Source organism: Hipposideros armiger, unplaced genomic scaffold (assembly GCF_001890085.2).
Source record: "Hipposideros armiger isolate ML-2016 unplaced genomic scaffold, ASM189008v1 scaffold_128, whole genome shotgun sequence".
Classification (NCBI taxonomy): domain Eukaryota; kingdom Metazoa; phylum Chordata; class Mammalia; order Chiroptera; family Hipposideridae; genus Hipposideros; species Hipposideros armiger.
The window spans coordinates 2,780,151-2,802,063 of NW_017731478.1; the positions used below are offsets into that span (position 1 = coordinate 2,780,151).

At 47.7% G+C, this 21,913-nt stretch overlaps 1 protein-coding gene across 1 annotated transcript in view; it reads right to left on the reverse strand.

Moving 5' to 3' along the window:
- The window catches only part of TMEM120B (transmembrane protein 120B), a 35,998-nt gene extending 14,404 nt beyond the window's left edge, over positions 1-21,594 (reverse strand). The window contains exons 1-5 of the mRNA XM_019648917.1: positions 21,377-21,594; positions 5,567-5,685; positions 3,519-3,635; positions 2,748-2,807; positions 1,940-2,035 (exon numbers count right to left, since the gene is read on the reverse strand). Of these exons, the coding sequence (XP_019504462.1) occupies positions 1,940-2,035; positions 2,748-2,807; positions 3,519-3,635; positions 5,567-5,685; positions 21,377-21,445 (461 nt within the window). The 5' untranslated portion in view covers positions 21,446-21,594. The remainder of the gene's footprint in view (positions 1-1,939; positions 2,036-2,747; positions 2,808-3,518; positions 3,636-5,566; positions 5,686-21,376) is intronic.
- Between the last annotated feature and the right edge of the window lie 319 nt (positions 21,595-21,913).

The following is a 21,913-nucleotide window of genomic DNA, read 5'->3' on the forward strand; positions in this document are numbered from 1 at the left end:
TCTGTGTGAGGAAGCCGAGGCAGGGAGAGGTCAGGTTATCTGTCCAAGGTTAAACAGCAGGGCAAGTCTCTGTGGGAAGGGAACAGAGATGAGCTGCCTATCCAGCCCCATCCCCCGTCCTATTTTTAACCCACAGAAGATATACTGGGTTAAACAGCATTCCCCCCACCCCCAATTCATATTAACCCAGAACCTCAGAATATGACCTTATTTGGAAATAGGGTCTTTGGAAATGTAATTCGTTAAGATGAAGTCATCCTGGGTTAGGGTGGGCCCTAAAATCAATGACTGGTGTCCTCATAAGAAGGCCATGAGAGAAACACGGGGACACATAGGGAAGGGGGCCATGTGACAAGACTGAGGCACATGAGGCAGAGGCTGGAGTGAAACAGGGTTAAGCCTGGGGATGCCAAGGCTGGCCGGCCACCATCAGAAGCGGGGAGAGGTGAGGAGGGACAGAGCCCTCATGAGCACGGCCCTGCCGACACCTCGATGTCAGACATCTGGCCTCCAGACTGTGACAAAATGTTCCTGTTGTTTTAAGCCACCCGGCCTGTGGGGCTTTATTACGACACCCGTAGGAAACCAATGCAGAGAGGGACAGGGATGAACGGAAATAGCCAAGCCCTCAGTGAGCCTTAGAACTGGACAACACGCCACAGGTCTGCCCTCTGAGGGCCCAAGGGCCCAGCCCAGCAGAGGCTGGTTGTACATTAAGAACTTTTACCCCCTTCCGGAGGGGCATGTGAGCAGGCAGGACTGATGTGTGCAGCCTTTGCCCTTCAGGGAAAAGGGCCAGGCCCGAGGCAGCAGGCGGGCACGGGCCCAGGGCCTAAAAGAGCCTTTGTGTGGACATTCAAGTGGCCAGACCAGCAACTGGACTCCCAGCCAAGAGCCTGCTAAGAAATAAACCCTTAACACGTGGGCCAAATGCCCAGGCTGTGCTTGGCGGCCTCCCCTAGGGCAGAAAACCCAGGCCAGAGGGAGAAACGAAACCCCCCAGGGCAGTGCAGCTTCAGCCCCTGGCCTGGCCTACTCAGAAAGCACTGCTGGGCGCCACGCGCTGGGCAGAGCCCTCCACACACAGTGTTAACTGACATCACAACCACCCTGTAAGGTGGGCATCGTGTCACCCTCGTTCTACAGACAGGGAGGCTGAGGCTCGAAGAGGGAACCTGCCCGTGGTAACAGCCAGTTAGTCTCGAAGCCAGGATTCAAACCCAGGCAGTCTGCGATCCACCCCTCTCTTTCTTTTCTTCCTTTTTTGCTGTTCTTTCTTTTAGTTTCCTTCCTCCTTCCCCATCTTTTTCTTTCTCGCTTTCTCTTTATAATTGAGATATAATTCACACAGCATAAAATTCACCCTTTTAAAGTGGGGTTCTTTTTTTGTGTATAGTCACAGCGTTGTGCATCCATCACTGCTATCTAATTCTAGAACATTCTCATCACTCCGCAAGAAACCCCTTCACCCATGAGCAGTCACTCTCCATTTCCCCTCCCCCAGTGCCCCGCAGCCACTAATCTATTTTCAGTCTCTACGGATTTGCCTGTTCTGGACATTTCATAGAAATGGAATCATGCACTATGTGACCTTCTATGACCGGCTTCTTTCACTTAACATCATGTGTTCAAGGTTCATCCACGTTGTAGCATGTGTCAGAAATTCATTCCTTTTTATAGCCAAAGAATATTCCATTGCATGACTATGCCACATTGGGCTCTTTTTTAACTACGACATTATAAGGCCTCTCCAGCAGCCGTTTAGTAGATTTGCTGGATGGATGCAGGGTGGACAGGATGCTCTTTCTCATAAGACATGACCCTTCTCTATCTACACCTTACCACACCAAACACTGGATGTGCAAGACAGACCCTGGGTCCCTCTCTCGTAGCTCCCGTGCCACCCCCAGCATGCCCCCATGCAGTCATGCTGCGTTACCTGTAGTGAAGGAAAAATCGACATGCCACAGCACCCAGGAGCAGGATGATAGTCAGGTAGAGCTTGAACTTCTCATACTCATCCTTATAGGCAAACCTGCGGCCACAGACACCCCCGGGGAAGGTCACACAGCTATTACCACATTTACAGTAATATAACTATAGCCCATCTGGGGGGCGGGACCCTCAACCATCAGATCCTTGACCTACTGCCATCCACATCCCACAAGGACCTTCCCATCTCACGAGGGGAGAGACCTGGCCTTGAATGAGTGGTGACGATCAATTAGGGGATGAGGGCCAATGTGCCAAGCTTCCCAGGACCCTGGCCTCCTGGTTTAGGGCTGCAGGCCGTGACAGGGGATGAGCAAGGAGCAGAGACAGGGTCCCCTCCCCCAACCAGCTACTGCAGTGGAAACTCCATGGCCCCATCTCCCTGGGAACTGATAGATTTGGGGCGGACGTGACTGTCTGCTTCCCAGGAGAAGAGTGTATGATAAGGTGTGGAATGGAGCAGGGGCCATTTCTCATGGGAAATTGGCAGTCCTGTCCACCCAACGTCTGGACTCTGGGAAGGAAGGAAGGAAGGAAGGAAGGAAGGAAGGGAGGAAGGGAGGGAGGGAGGGAGGGAGGATGGAAACCTCCCCCAGGGGGTCTGCCCGCTGAGGAGGAGAGTGTCAGAAAGACCAAAGAACCAACTGTTAACATTTTTTTCACTTATGCAAAAATTAGCTTGGTCCATCCCTCCTGAGTTGAAAAAGCTAAATGTCTGGATTCTGTAAAGCCAGGTGGGGATCTGGGACACTTACTTAGCCTGGTTGCTGAGAAGGGTCACGTTCACGTTGCCAAGGACCAGATTTAAGTAGAGCCTGGAATGAAAGACCCATGAGGTCCCCACATCCCTAACAGCCCAGGAGTAGGCCCCAACCAAAAATATTCAAACTTAATAAGCATGCACTGAGCAACCTGGGGAAGCACATAGGATGCTAAGCTCAGTAGTACAACAGGCCTCTCACATCAAGTGAGAGTACTGATTACAGAACTTGACGACTGTGATACATGACGGCTGGGATTGACCCATTTCCTCCTTTTTTTAGCTGGCTTAGAGACCATATTTCCCAGCTTCCCTTGCAGCTAATGTGAGCATATGACTAAGCTCCAGCCAATGAGGTGAAGGCATGTGTACAACCTCTAGGTCACTTTAAAATGGGCTCTTTTTAAAATTAAGGCATACCCATAAGCGCACAAATCTTAACTATACAACATGATGAATTTTTACATATTTACACATCCATGCAACCAACACCCAGGTCAAAGAATAAAACCCTTCCAGGAGGCTCCCTTGTGCCCGCTCCCAGTCAGTAATCCCCGACCAAGGGGAGCCACTGGTGTGTTCACAGACGAACATGTGAAGCAGCGACCCTCTTTCCTGCCTTCACTTCTGCCTTTGCCCTTCAATGTCAAGTCCCAACAGGAAGGTGGGGAAGGTGGGAGTTACGCAGACCAGGTGTCCGAGGCCTGGGTGTCTGTCTGCAGCAGGGGAGTGGGTGAGTGTGGGGGTGTAAGTTCCCAGTTCCTACCCATTCTTCTTGGGCAGGTAGGCCTCCATGTCAAAGAAAACATTCTGCCGCTCCTTGATGTTGGCGCCTATCTGCTGAATGAGCTCTGCCTCCTCCTTACCGGCATGGCGCTTGTACCTGTGGTCAGAGGTGTGGGCGCAGAAGAAGCGGAGGCATTACTCAGGCTGGAGGAAGAATCCGGAAGGTCTGGGCACTGCCCTCCCCTCTTTCCATCCCAATGCTTCTCACAACCTCAGTTCTCCATCTGAACTCTCTGGGTTTGATGCTGGCTCCCTGCTAACCCTGTGACCTTGGGATTGTCCTTTAACCTCTCTGCCTTATTTTCCATACCTGAAAAACAGGGGTAACAGCACCTGTTTACCCTACCTCGTAGACAATACCATGGTGAGGATTAAGTGAGTAAATGCAATTTAAAGTATTTAGATACTTTAGTATGTTGATACTCAACACACAGTACAAGCTCAGTAGATATTACTAGCAATACTAGTCTTGCTCTTCCTTTTTTTTTCCCCCAAATGATTGTGATTTAATCTTCGGAAGCAAACTAGATGGAAAGCTTACAATGGAGAATAATTCTATGTCCGTGCCTTTTGCAAACTAAGCTGGGACACAAAGGGACTGGGGCTCGTCTCGCTCTTCTAAAGGAATAACCTCAAGGTTACTAAGAGGGCAGACAGGACGGCACTTTGAAAATATAAGCAGTCAACCAATCAAGGTCTAACTGTTATTCTTTGATGACATTTAACTCTCAAAACTAGAAAAGCAAGTCACAGACAATCTTGAAATAGCAGGGGTCCTCGGTGTAAGAAGCAAACTCATGGGTCAGCCTTCTAACTCGGTGGTTCTCAATGGGGAACATGAGGCAAGGTCTGGGAACTTTCTGGTTGTCAAGACAGGGTGGAGGGTTTTACTGGCATCTAGTGGGTGCTGCTAAATATCCCCTAATGCACAGGACAGCCCCCAGAAGCAAAGAGTTATCAGTGCCAAAGTTGAAAAACCCTAGACAGATAAAGATTCTTGAGTCCAGCCATCCGTCAGATGTGCTTTTCCAAGAGTGGCGAAGTCATTGCATAAAACCATCACACTTTACCCCATGACTAATGGGCCTCCAATTTCCAAAATGGTCAGCCAAGGTTAGGGGTATTACCAGCAACGTTCCCAAAAGTTGTCCACAAGGGAAGAGCAGACCAGGAGCCACACACTCTGGAATGGATGCCCAAGTAAGTGACCTGAGACAAGCCACTCAGAGCCTCAGTTTCCCTGCCTGCGTTGGGGGATGAGGGGAGTGACAGCATCCACTGGACCCCTTCATCTATCGGGGATGAGAGGACGTCCCAAAGTATGAAGACATAGGGACTGCGAAGTGAACACGTGATCCTGGCCTCAGGGACTGAACTACGTCATGATCTCAAGTCCGACCCCAGTGGGGGTACCAGGCTTCTTACCGCCTACACCAGTGAGCCTGGCGGAGGTGGGAGGGGGTGAGCCCCCACACACACACCCATGAGAAGGGCACTGACAGTTTACCTGCCCCACACGACTTCTTATAACAACTTTCTTCTGGGGAACCACCTCTCATCCTCTTCCCCCTCCATAAGGCTCATGTAGGGCAGTCGCTCCACCAGGTCCATACACTGAGCATGCAACCTAGTCTTGCCTCACCAGTCCCCAGTGATTGGCCACGTGACCAATTCCAACCAGTGAGGAGCACGCCCAGAGCTTTTGCGGAAGGACAAGTTCTCATTCTCCTGGGGTGGCAAAGCCAGTGGGGTGTAAGGCTGGAGGGACATAAGCCTGGCACTGCTGGTGGCCATCTCCGTGACCACGAGGGGACGGTCAGCCTGAGAGTGAAGCCAATCTAGAGGAAGGCAGGATTTAGCCGAAAAACGCAGATTCTTAAAACCATCCTTTGACCCCTGGATCCAGTGACGCCTGAGGCCCCGCCTGGTTTTTTTCCATTAAAATTTCCATTCTCTGCACAAGCCAGTGCTGAGCTGGGTTTCTGGCCCTTAGAACCAGGGGGGCCTTTGAGCGGCAGCTCCGCCTACCTCTGGAGGGTGTGCTTCAGTTCCTTCAGCCGTGCCTTCTGCTTGTGGATGGAGCTGCTGCACAAGGTCTGGAGCGCGCTCAGCTCCTCCAGCTTCTGCTTGTAGGTCCTGTGAGTTTCCTGAGGGACGGAGGAGCCCGGGCACAGTACAAAAGAGAACATGAACAGGTCATTTTTCATAGTTTGCTTAAGTCAGGGGTTGTGACTACAGAGGTCACAGCCAAGACAATACAACTACAGCTATCAAAGATGTGGCTTAGCAAATTGGGGCTGGAATTGGGGAAGGCAGCACAGCACAGCCCTTGTGTAACAAGGAACTGCTGGGGTTTTTTCCTGCCCAGATTCCATCCTTCCTAATGGTAACAGCAACCATAGATGACTTTGAGGGGTGGCCACCTCTTGTCCATTCTTAGTCCAGATGGTTTGAGTAGAGCTGACAGGCCCCAGGCCAAAAGTGGTCATGTGACCCAGGGCTGATCAATTAGTATCCTCCAATCCCCTGGCTACTGACTGGTTCAGACATGGACACATGGCTCAAATTGGGCCAATGAGAGTCAACCCTGGGGCTCTAGCTAGAAGTCTTGGTTTAGAGATACTGTCTTTCTCCTGGGTTTGCTAATATGGTAGTAGATATACTTGGGGCTGCTGAGTGGGGAGAGCCTGCCTAAGAATGAAGCCAGATAGGAAGACAGTATTGAGACATAGTAAGAGGCAGAAATCCCATAGTCTCATTTCAGCCCTTGGATCTAACCAAGTCTGAATGCAATGCTATCCAATACACTTGGTTATATGAATTCAGAAATTCCTTTTCACCGAGGCCTGTTTGACGTGGGTTCCTGATCCTGGCAATGAAGAGAGTTCTTGCTAAGTCAACAAAGAAAAGGTTATACCTCTTCTTAAAACCAACCCTCCCTACCCTGGCCCAGTCATTCCAATGAACTCAACATCTCATTCCTGGAAATAACCATTCAGGGCCCCAAGGCCAAAGGAACTAGGAGAGACTTTGCCCCAATCCTGGGAGAATAAAACACAGTAACTTCTCAACATTGCTGCCACCGCACACCTCCCCACAAATAACCCATATGCCGGGAAACAAGTCCTTCCCTCTAGATTTGATCATCTAAGACAAATACCAACAATTTAGAGAAACCAATATGAGGGACAGGAACCATGAAATTAAATACATTAATCCAATGAACATATTTAGAGTGGCTGCTTTCTTGGCCATTTTCTTGGTGGAGAAACGTATTTAGCAGAGGGATAGAAAAAGGGGTTGATGAAATAGTGAGACCAGCTCCAAAAGTCTCGTGCCTGCCAACCAGGGTCCCTAGAAACGAAGGGTAAGCCAGAAGATAAGGGAGACGTGACGAAAATGAAGTGGCTAGATGACAATTAGGAGCAACATTGAAGAAAGCTATACGCAAGCCTCCCTTGGCCCCCAGAAGAGAGGGCTCAGTAGCTATATTCACACAGTGTCGTCACTCCCTCCTTCCTGGGCCCCCAGAAAGGAAAATTCTGTTTCTTATTTAACGTTTTAGTTTTAAATAATTTCAAGCTTGCAGAAGAATTGTAAAACGAGTACAAAGAACTCCCCTATACTCTTTGTTCAGATTTACCAACTGTTAGCATTATGCCACATTTGCTTTATCCCCCAGTGTGCGTGTGTGTTTCTGTTTGTTTGTTTTAATTTTTTTATTGGGGAACCGCCATGGTCATTGGTTGCACATTGCTTTGGTGCTACAATGGCTCAGTTGACCCTTTTAAGGAGGGTGCAGCTCACAGTGGCCCATGAGGGGATCGAACCAGCAACCTTGGTGTTATCAGCACCACGCTCTAACCAACTGAGCTAACCAGTCACCCTGTGTGTTCCTTTTCTACATCAGGCATCGGAAACTATAGTCCACAGGCCAACTCCAGCCACATAATTTTGTATGGGCAGTAAGCTAGAAATGGTTTTTGCATGGTTAAAAAACAACCAAAAGAAGAATATATAGTGACATGTGAAAAATATATGAAATTGAAATTTCATTATCCGTAAATATAATAAGCTTGATTGGAGCACATCCACGCCCAGTCATTTACATATTGCCTGTGGCTTCTCTGGAACCACACCAGCAGCGTGAGTAGTTATGACAGAGACCATATGGCCTGCAAAACCTAGAATCTTTACTACTTGGCATTTTTGCCACACACAAAAAGTTTGCCTACTCACGTTCTAAACCGTTTGGGAGTTAGTTGTAGACAACATGGCTTCTTTACTCCTAAATACGTCATCGTGTATTTCTTAAGGACAGTGATTTCACAGTACAATTATCAAACACAGAAAATGTCACCTTGACACAACACAAGACCTCAAATAGCATCCAAATTCCTATTTTGCTAACTTTTCATTGATGGCAATTTCCCCCCAAGATCCTGGACCCAATTCAGTCACCTGCCTTGCACTACTGCTTCTCTCTTTAATCTCCTTTAATCTAGGCTAGTTCTTCAACCTTTCATTGTGTTTCATGACATCGACACTTTTAAAGAGTTTCAGTCCAGTGGTTACAGAGAATGCCCCTCCATCTGGGTTTGTCTGTTATTTCTTCATGACTGGATTTTGGTTGTGCATGAGGAGCAAGAATACCACTTAAGTCACACTGTGTCCTCAGGGTCCCCATCAGGAAGGTCACGGTGTCCGTGACATTAGCATTAATTGCTGAGAAGAGGTGGTGCCCACCCACTTTCTCCACTGCACAGCGACCAGCTTTCTCTCTGTAACTATTAAAATAATAAGTAACCTGCAGAAAGACATGCTGTGTTTTACTCGCTTCTGAATTCTTCAGTGCCCAAGCGACCATCTACGTACAACTCATACCTGCTGGTAATACAGGGAACCCTCCAGAACTGGGAGGGGAGGATGGGCAGAGAGATACTGACTAGAATACAATCTTCAAGAAAGTGGGGCCTCTGGACTGAGTGCCCTGGCAATGCCAGCAGAGGCTCCTGGAAGATAAAGGACCATGTGACCTACTGGCAGTCTTTGGTGTTGGGTCCCAGCACAGGGAGATAAGAGCAAGACTGCAACATCAGCAACCAGATGTTCATCAGGCCTTCTTCAGTCGGAATTAATATTTTACTTCAAAGTAAAAGGTGAAGGCATTATCCTTGTTAAAAATTAAAATGCTACAGCTAGAGTCGACTTTGAATATACCCCTGTCCTGTCTTCTTTCCCTTTCCCAGAAGTAACCAGTGTCACCAGTTTCTTCTAGGCCTTTTTCTATGTATTCTTCCAGACTATATTCTATGTAGCTATGTATTTCCATATTCTCTATAGACCGATTTCTATATACACACATAAATATACATAAGTATGTATGAAACATACACTGTTGCAAAAACTAATTGCCCCTAATACTTATTTTCCTCTGCTTCTTTTTAGCAACAGAATGCTACAGAGTTATAGCTGGACACATGCACAGCTACAGACTACATTTCCCAGCCTCCCTTGCTGCTATGTGTAGCCGTATGACTGAGAGTTAGCCAATGGGATGCAAGCAGAAATGATGTATGTAAGTTCTGAACCACATTTTTGTAAGGAATTGCTTGGCCTCCACTCTCTCTTTTCCTGGCTGGGATATGGCAACAACAGGTCCAGTTACCTTGAAACCAGAGATGGTAGCCACATGATACAAATGGCAAAGCCCACTGTCCCTTCCACAGCCAAACCAACGTAAGCTCCCAAGTGACCTCAACTACCCTGAGGCCACCATGCTGTACGGAAACCCTAACCACGTAGATAAGTCACATGTAGACACTCCAATCAATAATCCCAACTAAGACAAACCTTTTGGTTATTCCAGCTCAGGCACCATAGGGGTAAAGAACCTTCCAGATGATTCCAGCCCCAGCCATGTGAGTTTATCCTAGCCATTCAAGTCTTCCCAGCTAAGAGCTCTGACACCATAGAGCACAGTCAAGCCATCCAGCCTCTGCCCTGTCTAGATTCCTGACTCACAGAATCCATGAGCAAAATGCAATTATTGTTGTTTTATGCAGCAATAGATAACTGGAACGCCACTCACCCTGGACCACATCTCCCTCTGGACTGCTATGTGAAAAAGAAAGCAGATACTTTATTTTAGCCTTTTTATTTGGGGATCTCTTTGTTATAACAGCATAGCTTATACCCTAAAGCACATACTTTTCATTTTAAAAAATAGGGTGTCAAAAAATGTATACACATTTTAAGAAAGGAAAACTGTATTAAAATTGTAATACTCAACATATACGGATAAGAAAAGATAAATACAAGTCACGTGTGACTTCTGCAATTACCAGAGGTACTCAAAGTGGTTACCGTCAGCGTCCAGACCAGCGGTTCTCAACCTTCCTAATGCCGCGACCCCTTAATACAGTTCCTCATGTTGTGGTGACCCCCAACCATAAAATTATTTTCGTTGCTACTCTATAACTGTAATTTTGCTACTGTTATGAATCGTACTGTAAATATCTTTTTGTTTTCCGATGGTCTTAGGCGACCCCTGTGAAAGGGTCATTCGACCCCCAAAGAGGTTGTGACCCACAGGTTGAAAACCACTGGTCCAGACACTTCTGATTATGTTAATCTACTGCATGAGCAACATTGACCAAAGTGTCCACTTGTATACATTTTTTTGGCACCCCCGGTATATTAACAGTATCAGAATATACATATGATTTTACAACTTTCTTTTCTCGCTCAACAATATGTCTCAAAGATCTAACCATGTGCTAATCTATAGATGTACTTCATTCTTTCTAGTGCTGTGCAGTATTTCATGCTATGGACATGTTAGTTTATTTAAGCTTTCCCCTATTGCTGGATATTTACATTGTTTCCAGTCTCTGACCACAACCAACATTGCAACACTGAATAATATCTTTGCACTGCCTCCGTGGGCACACATGCTAGTTTCTCTCTAGGGAAGACTCTGGGAAAGAAGTGGAATTGCTGGGTCAAGGGGTACAGGCTTGTTTTTAATTTTAATAGATCTTGGCAAACCGCCCGCAGAGTGACTATACCAATTTACACTCCCACTCACAGTACCTGACAGTTGTCCACACCTCACCAACATTTGATGTTATCATTTCCTTTTTTTTTTAATTGGGGAATTGGGAGAGGGGAACAGTGTTGGGGAATCGGGGAAGGGGAACAGACAAGTTGCTGTCTTTTTGTTCTTCAGTCTAGTTGTGGAGGACGTCGCATCACTGGCCCATGTTGGTATTATCAGTGTGCTTTTCCTGGCTGAGGCAGATCACTCACCAGTCACTGGACGGCTACTCACAGCGGCTCATGGCATCTCACGCCAGCTGCTGGCCACTCACTGTAGCTCACAGCAGCCCACGGCAGCAGGGGCTGCAGCCTACGCCATCGCCAGCCACTCTCGGCAGCCCAGCTCCAGGTCGAGCTGTTGTTCACAATCTTAGCTATAGAGGGTGCAGCGTCACTGGCCCATGTGGGAACCGAACCGGTGGCCCTGATGCTCAGCGCTCATGCTCCCAAGCCAACTCTTAACCAACTGAGCCACTTGGCCGGCCCCATCATTTACTTTTTTACAGGCATTTTTCTAACGCTTCACTGGTAATATTTTCAGCTCAATTCTAAGGCATCAGACTGGGTAGGGGTGGGAAGTCCATGGGCCTTCCCATAATTTTATCCCCTGGTATATGGAGTCATTCCTGATCCCCGCCAGTTTTCTCTTGCTCTCTCATTGGCCAGAGCCACTTCCCAGGAGAGATCCGATACTGAAGCCCACACATTTGGTCTACTGAGCTCCAAGCTGAGGATTTGGTAGCTACAAGAAAGGGGTGGTGGGAGTCAGAAACAAGGCCCTTTAGTGTGACACACTGTCTACCCCCAGGGCATCCCTGGCTCACGCCCAGCACCTGGCAATCACCATTCTAGTCCTTTCTGTCTCTATGAATTTGACTCCCCTAGGTACCTCACAGTAGAATCCTACAGTATTTGTCTTTCTGTGTGTCTGGCTTATTTAGACATATCATAATGTCTTCAAAATCGATCCAGGTTGTAGCATATATTAGAATTTCCTTCCTTTTTAAGGCTGAATAATATTTCCTCATATGGAGATACTACATTTTCTTTATCCATTCCTCTGTCACTGGACACCTGAGTTGCTTCCACCTTTCGCTCTTGTGAATAATGTTACTATGAACATGGGTGTATAAACACTTGTTCAAGGCTCGGCTTTTCATTCTTTTGAGTATATACCCAGAAGTGGGATTGTTAGAGCATAGAGTAATTCTGTGTTTAATTTATGTATTTTATTTTTTTGAAGAACCGCCATCCCACTTTCACAGCAGCTATACCATTTTACATCTGTCTCTTGATGCACTGTTTCTGGGGTGGTTCTGGGGGTGGTGAGGATACAATTCCTGTCTCTCTTATGAGTCAAGCTGCTGCACAGGAGGGTATCTCCAACAGAGCCTTGACTGGACCTGTGCTTTGAGCGGCTTTTTCAAGGAGCAGGATGAACCACACTGAAGCAATCCAATCTTGCCTCTCATCCACTCAACCTGGGCCCTGTGGCTTTGAATGCAACAAGTCACCAGATGGAGGTCTCCTGTTTTTACCAACTAGGCAGCTATTCCTCTCCGGGTTAATATCCACGCAGTTTCTTTGGAGTCCCATCCCTCCCCCACACTCAATCCATGAGCTCTGGCTAGGAGCAGAGCTGAACCTACCCCAGGCTCCAGGGCACATGACCCAAGTCTGGCCAATCAGAACATCAGCCTCCTAACCCAGCTGGTTAATTCAGGGAACGGCATTCAGAACCAATGCAACTCAGTTGTGGGGCTTTTATCAGAACTGCTGAAAAAGAGACACTCTTTTTTTCACTAGTTTTGAAGGTAGCAGGATGTAAGGCCAGAGCTGTCTTGGCCGAGAATGAACCCAACAGAGAAGAAAACCAGGCAGGCAGGTAGATGGAGGCTGAGCCCTGATGATGTCACTTGGGCCCCTGGTTCAGCTGGTACCTGAGGGCAGTACACCTTTGACTTCCCAATTACATCCACAAGCACATGCTGTTTGGTTCTGTTGGGCTTTGCCAGTTGGACTGCCTTCATTTCAGAGGCCAAGTGTCAAAATGTAGATTAAGATGCCAAAGAACAGAGCTTTCCTTCTGGGCAAAGTTAATCACACCAGGTAAGAAGAGAAGCCACAAATCTTGGACTCATTATTACCAAGCTCTCACACAGGGCACTGTCATCTTTAAGATGCCAAAAGCAAGGACGTGGAGTCAGATTGGAATGAATCCTTCATCAGCCACTAACTAAATAGTCACCCAAAAATGTAGATCTCTGAACAACCACATTGGGTATTTTTCCACCAAACTTAAGAACCTGAACCATTATTTTTAACCACTTTATTGAGGTATAATTTACATATCATAAAATTCACTTTAAGTGTACAAGTCAGTGGGTTTTTATACATTTACCAAATTGTACAACCATTACTACATCCAGTTTTAGAACATTTCATCACCCAATAAGATCCCTCGTTCACTACCTCCTCTCCCCTCCTGCCAGCTCCTGGCAACCACTATCTACCTTCTATCCCTATAGATTTGTCTTTTCTGGATATTTCATATAAATGGAATCATATAATATGCAGTTTTTGTGTCTGGCTTATTTTACTTAGCACAATGTTTCTGAGGTTTATTTACACGGTAGCATGTATTAGGTTTTTTTTTTTTATATTGGGGAGCAGAGTGTTTTTCCAGGACCCATCAGCTCCAAGTCTGGTAGTTGTTTCAATCTAGTTGTGGAGGGTGCGATTCAGTGGTCCACGTGGGGATTGAACCGGCAACCTTGGTGTTATGAGCCTGCGCTCTAACCCACTGAGCTAACCGGCCACCCCTGTATTAGTATTTTTTTTATTGCTACTCCACAATAAAAATTTGGTATAGATAGATTACATTTTCTTGATCCATCACCAGTTGCTGGACATTTGGGTTATTTCCCTTCCCCCCCCCCCACTTTTTGGCTCTTATGAATAATGCTGCCATGAACATTCACGTACGAGTCTTTGTGCGGATGTATATTTCATTTCTCTTGGGTAGGTATTTAGGAATGGAATTGCTAGGTCGTATGGTAAATGTATGTTTTACTTTTAAAGACAAGCCAAACTGCCAAACCAGTATTTTTATTTCTAAACTTGGTGGTGGTGGATTGGAATACAGACACTCACCAAAAACTGGGAGTCAGCTCTCTGCCCTCAGCGCAGGGAGCACCCGCTTATTAAAGGTGATTGACGTACTCTCACGTCAAGTCACTACCTCTAAAAATAACCCAGAGCGCTGGGGGCACCAGAGCAGACAGGCAGCTGTGAAAGAAAGGACCCATTCTGCAGCACAAAGCAAGCCCCTCCCCCCAACTGTCTAGTTCAAGACCGATCCAAGAAAAGAAACACACTTGATAGAATATCTAAAGACAGAGCTTTGGGTGGGAAAAAAGAGGATAAGTGTAAGGGAAACACTGCCAGTAAAGAATCAAATGCTAAGGCACTTATTTCTCTGAGAGAGAAAATACAAGCACAGTACACTACTAGTTTCTGCAGTAAATGATATTTGCATGGTCATAATCATGTAAATAGCTGAGATTGAGCCAATAGAGCTGTTTGTCTTTATAAGTCTTTTCGTACTGTTGGATTGCTTTCTGGTTTTCTTCCCGTTTTATGAAATATTTCACACATATAAGAAAGGACAGAAAAAAAGCATATAATAGAAAAGAAACATTTCATTAACACTCTCACCCTCAATTTAAGAAATAATAGTGCACATTGGATTGAAAACCCCTATGCAGTCTTTCTAGTTGGTAGTCCCACCCCCTGCCCCCAAAGAGGTGAACCCCTATGCTGGTTATTTCTGCCCACCCCACCACCACCCGCCATCCCGCCCCAGATCAATCCAGCCTTTCTCTGTGCTGACACCTTTGGACTACATCTCCTGGGCTCCTTTACTCTGCCTCCCACTTAGGTTTGGTTTGGCCAATGGGAGGCCAGGACAGAAGGCTGGGGGGCGGGGGGGGGGAATATGATATTTGTTCCTTCTGCCTCCTTCCAGCTGTGCTGCAGCCTTCCACCACTACAGCTCCTGTCCTGAACCTCACCTTCCTCAGCAACGAGTTTGGACCAAGCTCTAGAGACTGACCCCTCCCTCGGTCCCTGTAGGATTAGAAATGATCCCAACTCCAGGGGCCTCACCCTTCAACTGCCACAGCTCTATAAATAGCCCCTTCCTTAAACTCTTCAGTGAGACTGTTTTGGGAGAGCCCCTTGCTTCTTGCTAGGGTCCTGCCTGAATCTCCACTATCCTGAATTTGGCCCATATCCATCCCTTGCATGTCTTTTATTTGTACTACAAAGACACATAGCAGTAAGCAGTACATCGTGTTATTACATGTCATCCCCCTCTGCAAGTTTGCAACGTTGCTTTTCTGTCTAAAAGATATATCCATGTTGATACACGTGGCTCTAGTTTACACATTCTGATCTTCATACTCATCCCCCCACCCCCTACTCCATGGATTTGAAGTGGAATAATCCATTCTGATGGACACTTAGGTTTCCAATTTTTAGCTGTTGTAAACAAGTGTTATGAGAACCCCGGTACATATCTCTTATTTGAATTTTTAACTATGTGGAGATATATTACTTATAAAAATATAGAGTGGATTTAAATAAAATGGAAGCACTGTTAACATCAGCTCTGGGAGCTGGGATGCCCATTAGTGTCTTTGCTACACATCTGATTACCCTTTTATACCACATATCAAAGACATAAAGAAGTCAGTTTCCATTGGAGGATTCAGAAACCTGCTGCCTCTCCTGTCCCCAAAGGCCCCAAGCTCTGCCCCAGTGGGAAAACGAGGTTAATGACTCCAGGTCCCAGCACAGCCGTGAAACACCTGGCTGAGTTGTAAGATCCAGAACTGGGGAGTGAGAATTCCTGGGCCAACATTTATTGCAAGAATGGCCAGCAATGGAATCTTCGTGGCATTTTCAAACAGGGCTCTGGCCCAGGAGCATCGGAAGTTGGTAGGCAACCCAGTAAACTGCAACAGAGCCATGGCCACCATCAAAATGTGCCTTATAGTTGTGCCCTTCCCGGGTAGTAAGTTCTCAAAAGATTAGATTTATACAATTCTCCTTTCGAGGAATCAACTTCAAATAAAGGTTTCTGGATGTTAAGTATACGTAACTAAGACTCATCACCATGGAAACGCTACCTAAACTGTATCAAGTCTATATTGGGAAAGAGTCTAAGTCATGTGTAAGGATCGATTAGTAATGTCTGTTATATGTGCAGTAAGTGCAGGTATCAGCGTGTGTGTCAGGCATTTGGGAGGCAGGGTAATATAATAGCTAAGTGATTACACCATGCAGTCGGACTGACTTCACATCCAGAGACTGCCACTTCTAAGCTGAGTTATGTAATCTCTTTGTACCTCAGTTTCCTCAGCTGTGAAAGGAATAGGAGATAAAGTATATGTAACAGGCCATGTACTGGTTTTTTAAAGTCAGCTTTTTTGACCTATAATTTACAATATCAATTCACCAATTTCCAGGTGCACCATTCAATGAATTGGACAAATACATACAATGGTGTAACTACCACCACCACCAGCAGCAGCACATAAAACAAAGGCTCCCAAACTTTACTGGTTCACCACACCCTGAGTGTATCAGTAAGCTTTTCACAGAGTCCTTAGCTCAAATAACCAAAAAGTATTTTTTTAACAACTTAGTAGCCTTTTAGAAAAAAAAATAATGCACTGAAATTGACAAAAATATTTTTATTTCATGGTGAAATCCCCAAAATTATTTACTAATGGGATGTGTGTGCCTATTGGGCTCTGCACAAATTTTCAAACCTTGGGATCAGTTTGGACACTGCTGCCCTCATTTCTTGTTTCATATTGATTTTCACATAGTACTGGATTTTAATCAGAGACCACTGAAAACCCAGTTTCACAAAGATATAACATCATCAAAAAGAATGTAGCATGATATAAAGTGCAACTGTGAACTGATAAGTTAGCACTGTAAGTGGTGTATGACAGATGTCATTGTGTTTCCCCTGAAAATTTAATTATCCTATAGTGCCCTTGTAACCTTGCTGCAGCTCCATGGGGGAGCCTTGACACAGTTTGGGAATCACAAATATGGACTGTTTCTATTAACCCCCAAAAGATGCTTATCTGGCATCCCTCTCTGGTTTTTTCTTGTTTTGTTTTTTTTACTACCAGAATTTTTATTTTCCTTCATGGGGCCACCCCTCCCCTCTCTTATTTAATGTGATTTGGGTGGCCCTGATCCCAGTCCTGCGAACCACCAGGGGTAGACACATAACCAAGGCACCACAAATCAATGCCCAATGACTGGTTCGGTAAGAGATAATCACATGACCCAATTTCAGCCAATGAGAGTTAGCTCTGGGACTCTTGCTGGGATTACTGGGGAAAAGATGCACTGTTTTTGCTAGGTTTACTAAGCTAGTAGATGTCAGCCTGGAGCTGTCAATGATCATCTTTACCACAACATGGGAAAGGCTGCCTGAGCATAAAGTTGACATGGAGGAGACTGAGAGACACACCCACAGAGAGATCATTGGAGACCCTGGGTCCAGCCTTACCTGAAGCCATTTGCAACTGGACTTCCCAATACACGAGCCAATTAAACCCCTTTTTTTATTTAAAGCCGGTCGAACTGGGTTTCTGTCCCTTGCAACTAAGAGCCCTGACTAACGCATTGTTTTAAAGCATCACACAAATGAATTGAGACCCTGCAAGTTCAAAAGTTTTCTTCTAGAAAAAAGGGCCTCAGGATACTTTTTGAGTCCACTGTGTTAGGAACCCAAAAAGTACCTGACCTACACAGCAGGTCTGAGTTATAGTCTGACTCAATGACTTTCAAGTTACCTAACATCACTTAGTCTCAGTCTCTTTGTCTATAAAGCAGGGATGTCATTCAGATTAAATGAGACAATCCATGCATCAGTTATCTCTTTTTTTTTTTAAGATTTATTGGGGAATTGGGGGAGGGGAACAAATTGCTGTCCTTTTGTTCTTCAGTCTAGTTGAGGAGGACGTCGCTTCACTGGCCCATGTTGGTATTATCATTGCGCTCTTCCAGGTGAGGCAGATCAGTCGCCAGCCATTGGATGGTCACTCACCAGTGGCTCTTGGCAGCTCACCCTGGCTGCCAGCCGCTCACAGTAGCTCACGGCAGCCCACTGTAGCCCCGCTGCAGCCTACACCATCGCTGGCGACTCACGGCAGCCCAGCTCCAGGTTGAGCTGTTGTTCACCATCTTAGCTGTAGAGGGCACAGCGTCACTGGCCCTCATGTGGGATCTGAACCAGGGCCCTGCTGCTCAGAGCTGGCATCCCAAGCCAACTCTTAACCAATGCGCCACTCGGCCGGCCCACATCAGTTATCTCTTATTGTTATTATTATTGTCAGCCTTTGTTTTGTAGTCAAAGAAACTCAAGCTCAGGGAGGTGACTTACTAAAGGTCAGAAAGTGGACAGTGGCAGAGGCCAGGCCAGAACCTAGGAATCCTGACTCCTTGTCCAGGGTTCCTTCCACACAGCCTGCTTCTAAAAAAAGAGGCCCATGAGGCAATGCAAGATGGAAGAGAAACAAAAGCGCACAAAAGGGGGGTAGTGTTAAGGGCACGGACTCTGGTGTTCAGCAGCATGGGTTTGAATCCTGGCTCCAGCGCTTACAAGTCATGAGACTTCACGTAACTGATTTGCCCTCCTTAAGCTGGGGATGACAAGATCTATTTCATAAGGTTTTAATGAAGTAATACTATCTTCCTGCTTCCAGCCAGCCCGCCTGATATCTATTCTATACACAGCAGTTAGAGGGATGCCCGTTTCCTTGGTGGTAAAAGCCAAAATCTTCACAATGGCACACCAGGCCTCTTCATTTCTGTGAGGTCAGCTTTAAGGAAAGGCCACTCCTGGCCACTGCCTTCCTGGGTGGGAGGGACGCGGTCAGGTTTCCAGTGATGTAAGTCAGGAAACGCTCATTAAGCCACCTGCCACCGTGTCTGTAAGTGACCTTCTGTGGTCATACCACAGGCCACGGGGCCAAATGCACTGGTCTCCAACCCACGCTTAATTCACCAGCAAGGCTGAAACCCCAACCAGTGGAAAAGCAAGTCCCCATAGCAACATGACCTTGCCCCCACGTCCTGTGAGGCCCTGGCAGATGAAAATCACAGTCAAAAGAAATCAGATCCTTTCCTCTGGAAAGTCCCAGAGATTATGACTTTTGGGGGGTGGGGAGGGATTCCTTTCAAACCCTCTAGGGCCTGAGAATTAGGTTTCCTCTTTCCTCTTCATGTGTAAAAAGGAAGGAGAGGTAAAACACAGACATTATACATCGTTCCAAGAAAGACAGAATCAGAGAGCTATGAGCATGAAACTCACAAATCCCTGATTCTGAGGTAGACATAGGAAAATTAAGATAGACATTTTCTTGTGGGGAAAAAAACAAGCCTGCCTATTGTTAATCTTTCTAGTTCGCATCTGTCCACCTGCCTACCTGTTGTCACCTCCTGATCCCTGATGTCTCATATCTGAAAACCTGTCCAACGCATACACAACGACACTGTATATCTTACTTATTATATGCATATTTCCACAGACTTGCATCTCAGGAGCTCAGAGCTCTCCCATTTAATATGACCGAGAGGGGCCTTCCAACACAGGGATAGGCATCTGAACTAGGCATTTAGAGAACTAAGTTCTAGCCCCAATTTTACCACTCAGTAGCTGTGTGACCGCAGTTTAATTAGCATGCCCGAGCTTCAGTTTCTTCATCTATGAACTGAAGATATAGTGTTTTTTACTCCAGTCTATGACATTAACCCACAAGGAACTCTGTGGCCTTTTATCTGTCAGCCTCTGACCCAGCAGCTGCCACCAAAGCCTCAGGTCAGCAGGGTCCCTCTTCCCCCAAAGTAAGACCCAGGTCTTCCAGGTCCCCCAATCCTGAGGAACTAGGCAGGGGACATCACGGTTTCCACTCAGTCAGTTCTTTTATAACCTTTGCTATGCACAAGGGGGGGCGAAATCCAGAATGAATTCCCAATTCTTCTCTGTCCCTCACACACCTGAGGCTCAGAGACACACAGTAAGAACACAACAAATCAAACATCTCCTTTGCAACCTCTGCCTGCCAAGACTTGCTGTCTAATTGCTGTTAATTGCATTAATTGCATAGCTCCGAAGTGTTAAGATTCCTCCTACTCCCCCTAGTCTAAGACAGGGCAAGGGGAAGGGATGATGAGAAACAAAAGCTCCACACAGCAAACCTCTTCGCTTCTCCCATTCCTGACCCTAATAGCCTCTCCATGGCTCCATGGCTGGACATGACCGGAGAGCCCAGCAGGACAAAGCATTAAGAAGTGGCTGAGTCTTCTTGATGGCAGTGGAGCCAGAAGGGTCCCCGAACTGGATGGGTACCCAAGCCCTAGACCTGAAGGAGAGGGCACCAATCTATACCTGCTGGACAGGCCAAGAAAGGGACCCCTTCTGGGTCTGGGTGCCTTACCCTCTGCTTGTGCCTAAAACAGTACACACACACCCCTTCCTGCTGCGTCTCTCCAGCATCCTTCTCTATTCATCTGGACCTGCTGCCTCATGTCTAGAAAGACTCATCACAGACACCCTTGGCAATCTCCTCTCCCTCCTCTGGCCACTAAGAGGCCAGCCAACTGCAGTCAAGAGCCACATATTCAGGGAAAATGTCATTGCTCCAGCTGAGGATAAGGAGGAGTGGGGTGCGGGTGTGTGACATGATTTCAGGCAAGCAGAGCCCAACTCTGGGAAAATAAACACAATCCCGTAGCTGCAGAGGGGGCAGCCCCATCTCCAAAAATGGTCCAGGAGTCCCCCTGGCCAACCCCAACGTTTCCTGGGGCATCTCTAGTCACCAGGGTAGGTAGCTGCAGCCTCTGGGAACTCCCATCAGGAACAAAGCCTCCTGCAGGGACCCTGGGACCCTGCGGAGGCAACGCCATTCTCTCAGGGGGCCTCTCTGACACCCGCCCCCACCCCACCCCGTGTCGGCTCTGGGCCAGAAGGGTGAGGGCTGGGAGCAGCCTCTATGGCTGAGGCAGGCAACCCAGCTGTCAGAACTGACAGTTGCCATCCACCACGCCAAACTCTGCCTGCAGCAGAGCCAGTGAAACTGGCACTGACACCAGAGCCCCCGAAGACGGAGAACAGGGGTCCCTAGTCCCTAAGCAAGGCCGAGGGGTTCAAGGTGAACGTCTCCCAAACACATCTTCCAGAATGGAGCTGCAGTGGAGGGCTGCCCCACGAGAGCAGAGTGGGAGTTGAGCTGCCAGAAGCCGATGGGCGGGGGTGGGGTGAGAGGCGACCCGTGCGGAGGTGGGGGCTGGGCTGTTCTGAGTCCCAGCAGATACCTGTCCCCTCAGGTCTCCCCCACATGGACATGACTAGAACTTCCCCTCGGAGGCGATTGACCAACTTTCTGCAGCTAAGGAGGCGCGCGGAGCAAAGAGCTGGTACGAGGGCGGGGGAATACCGGCTTCGACGCGGCGCCCCAAGTGGATGAAGAACTGAAGTGCTGTGAGATGGGAGGGGGCTGGCCCACGGGGACCACCAGTCCCAGGGCCTGGCCAGGAGCAGCCCCTAGGCCCTGATGGTGCCAACCGCCCGGGCTGGGGGAGCAGGAAGGGGAAGGCTCTGCACCTCGGGTAGTAGAGTTGCGAGACCAGGTGGCCCGGCCCTACCTGCAGTTCCTGAAATTGTCCCTCAAGCTCATGCCACTCGCGCTCGCAACGCTCCAGCTGGCCGGACATGGTGCAGTGGTGCGAGGCGGCGGCGGCTGCTCCCGCAGTGACGCTGCCGGCCACCAGCACCCCACGTCCGTCCGCTCGCCGGCCGCCTTCAGAGGCACCAGCTGTTCCTGCGCAGCGGGAGCCACGCGCGCACCTGACGTCACAGCTCCCACCCAGGCGCTCGGCCCACCCCCTGGCCGGGAGGCAGGCCTTGCGCAAGCGCACGGGCCTTCCCCGGCTCCTCCCCCGCGCGCCGCGCGCCCGCCCAGGGACCTCTGTAGTTTTGCAGGTCTCGGCCGGGTTTGCTGCTGCACCTTTGGGAATGCCTCTGCTCCTCCAGAATTTCTGTCTTCTACCTGGAGCTAGGGGACTTGTCCGCAGGCTGCATTTGCAGAGCTTATTTTATTTAGATTATTTAGGTTGTGTGTATTTGGGGTGTCTGGGGTGGGGAGGGAGAAAGGCGATTTGGGGGAGGTGAAAGCTCACCAC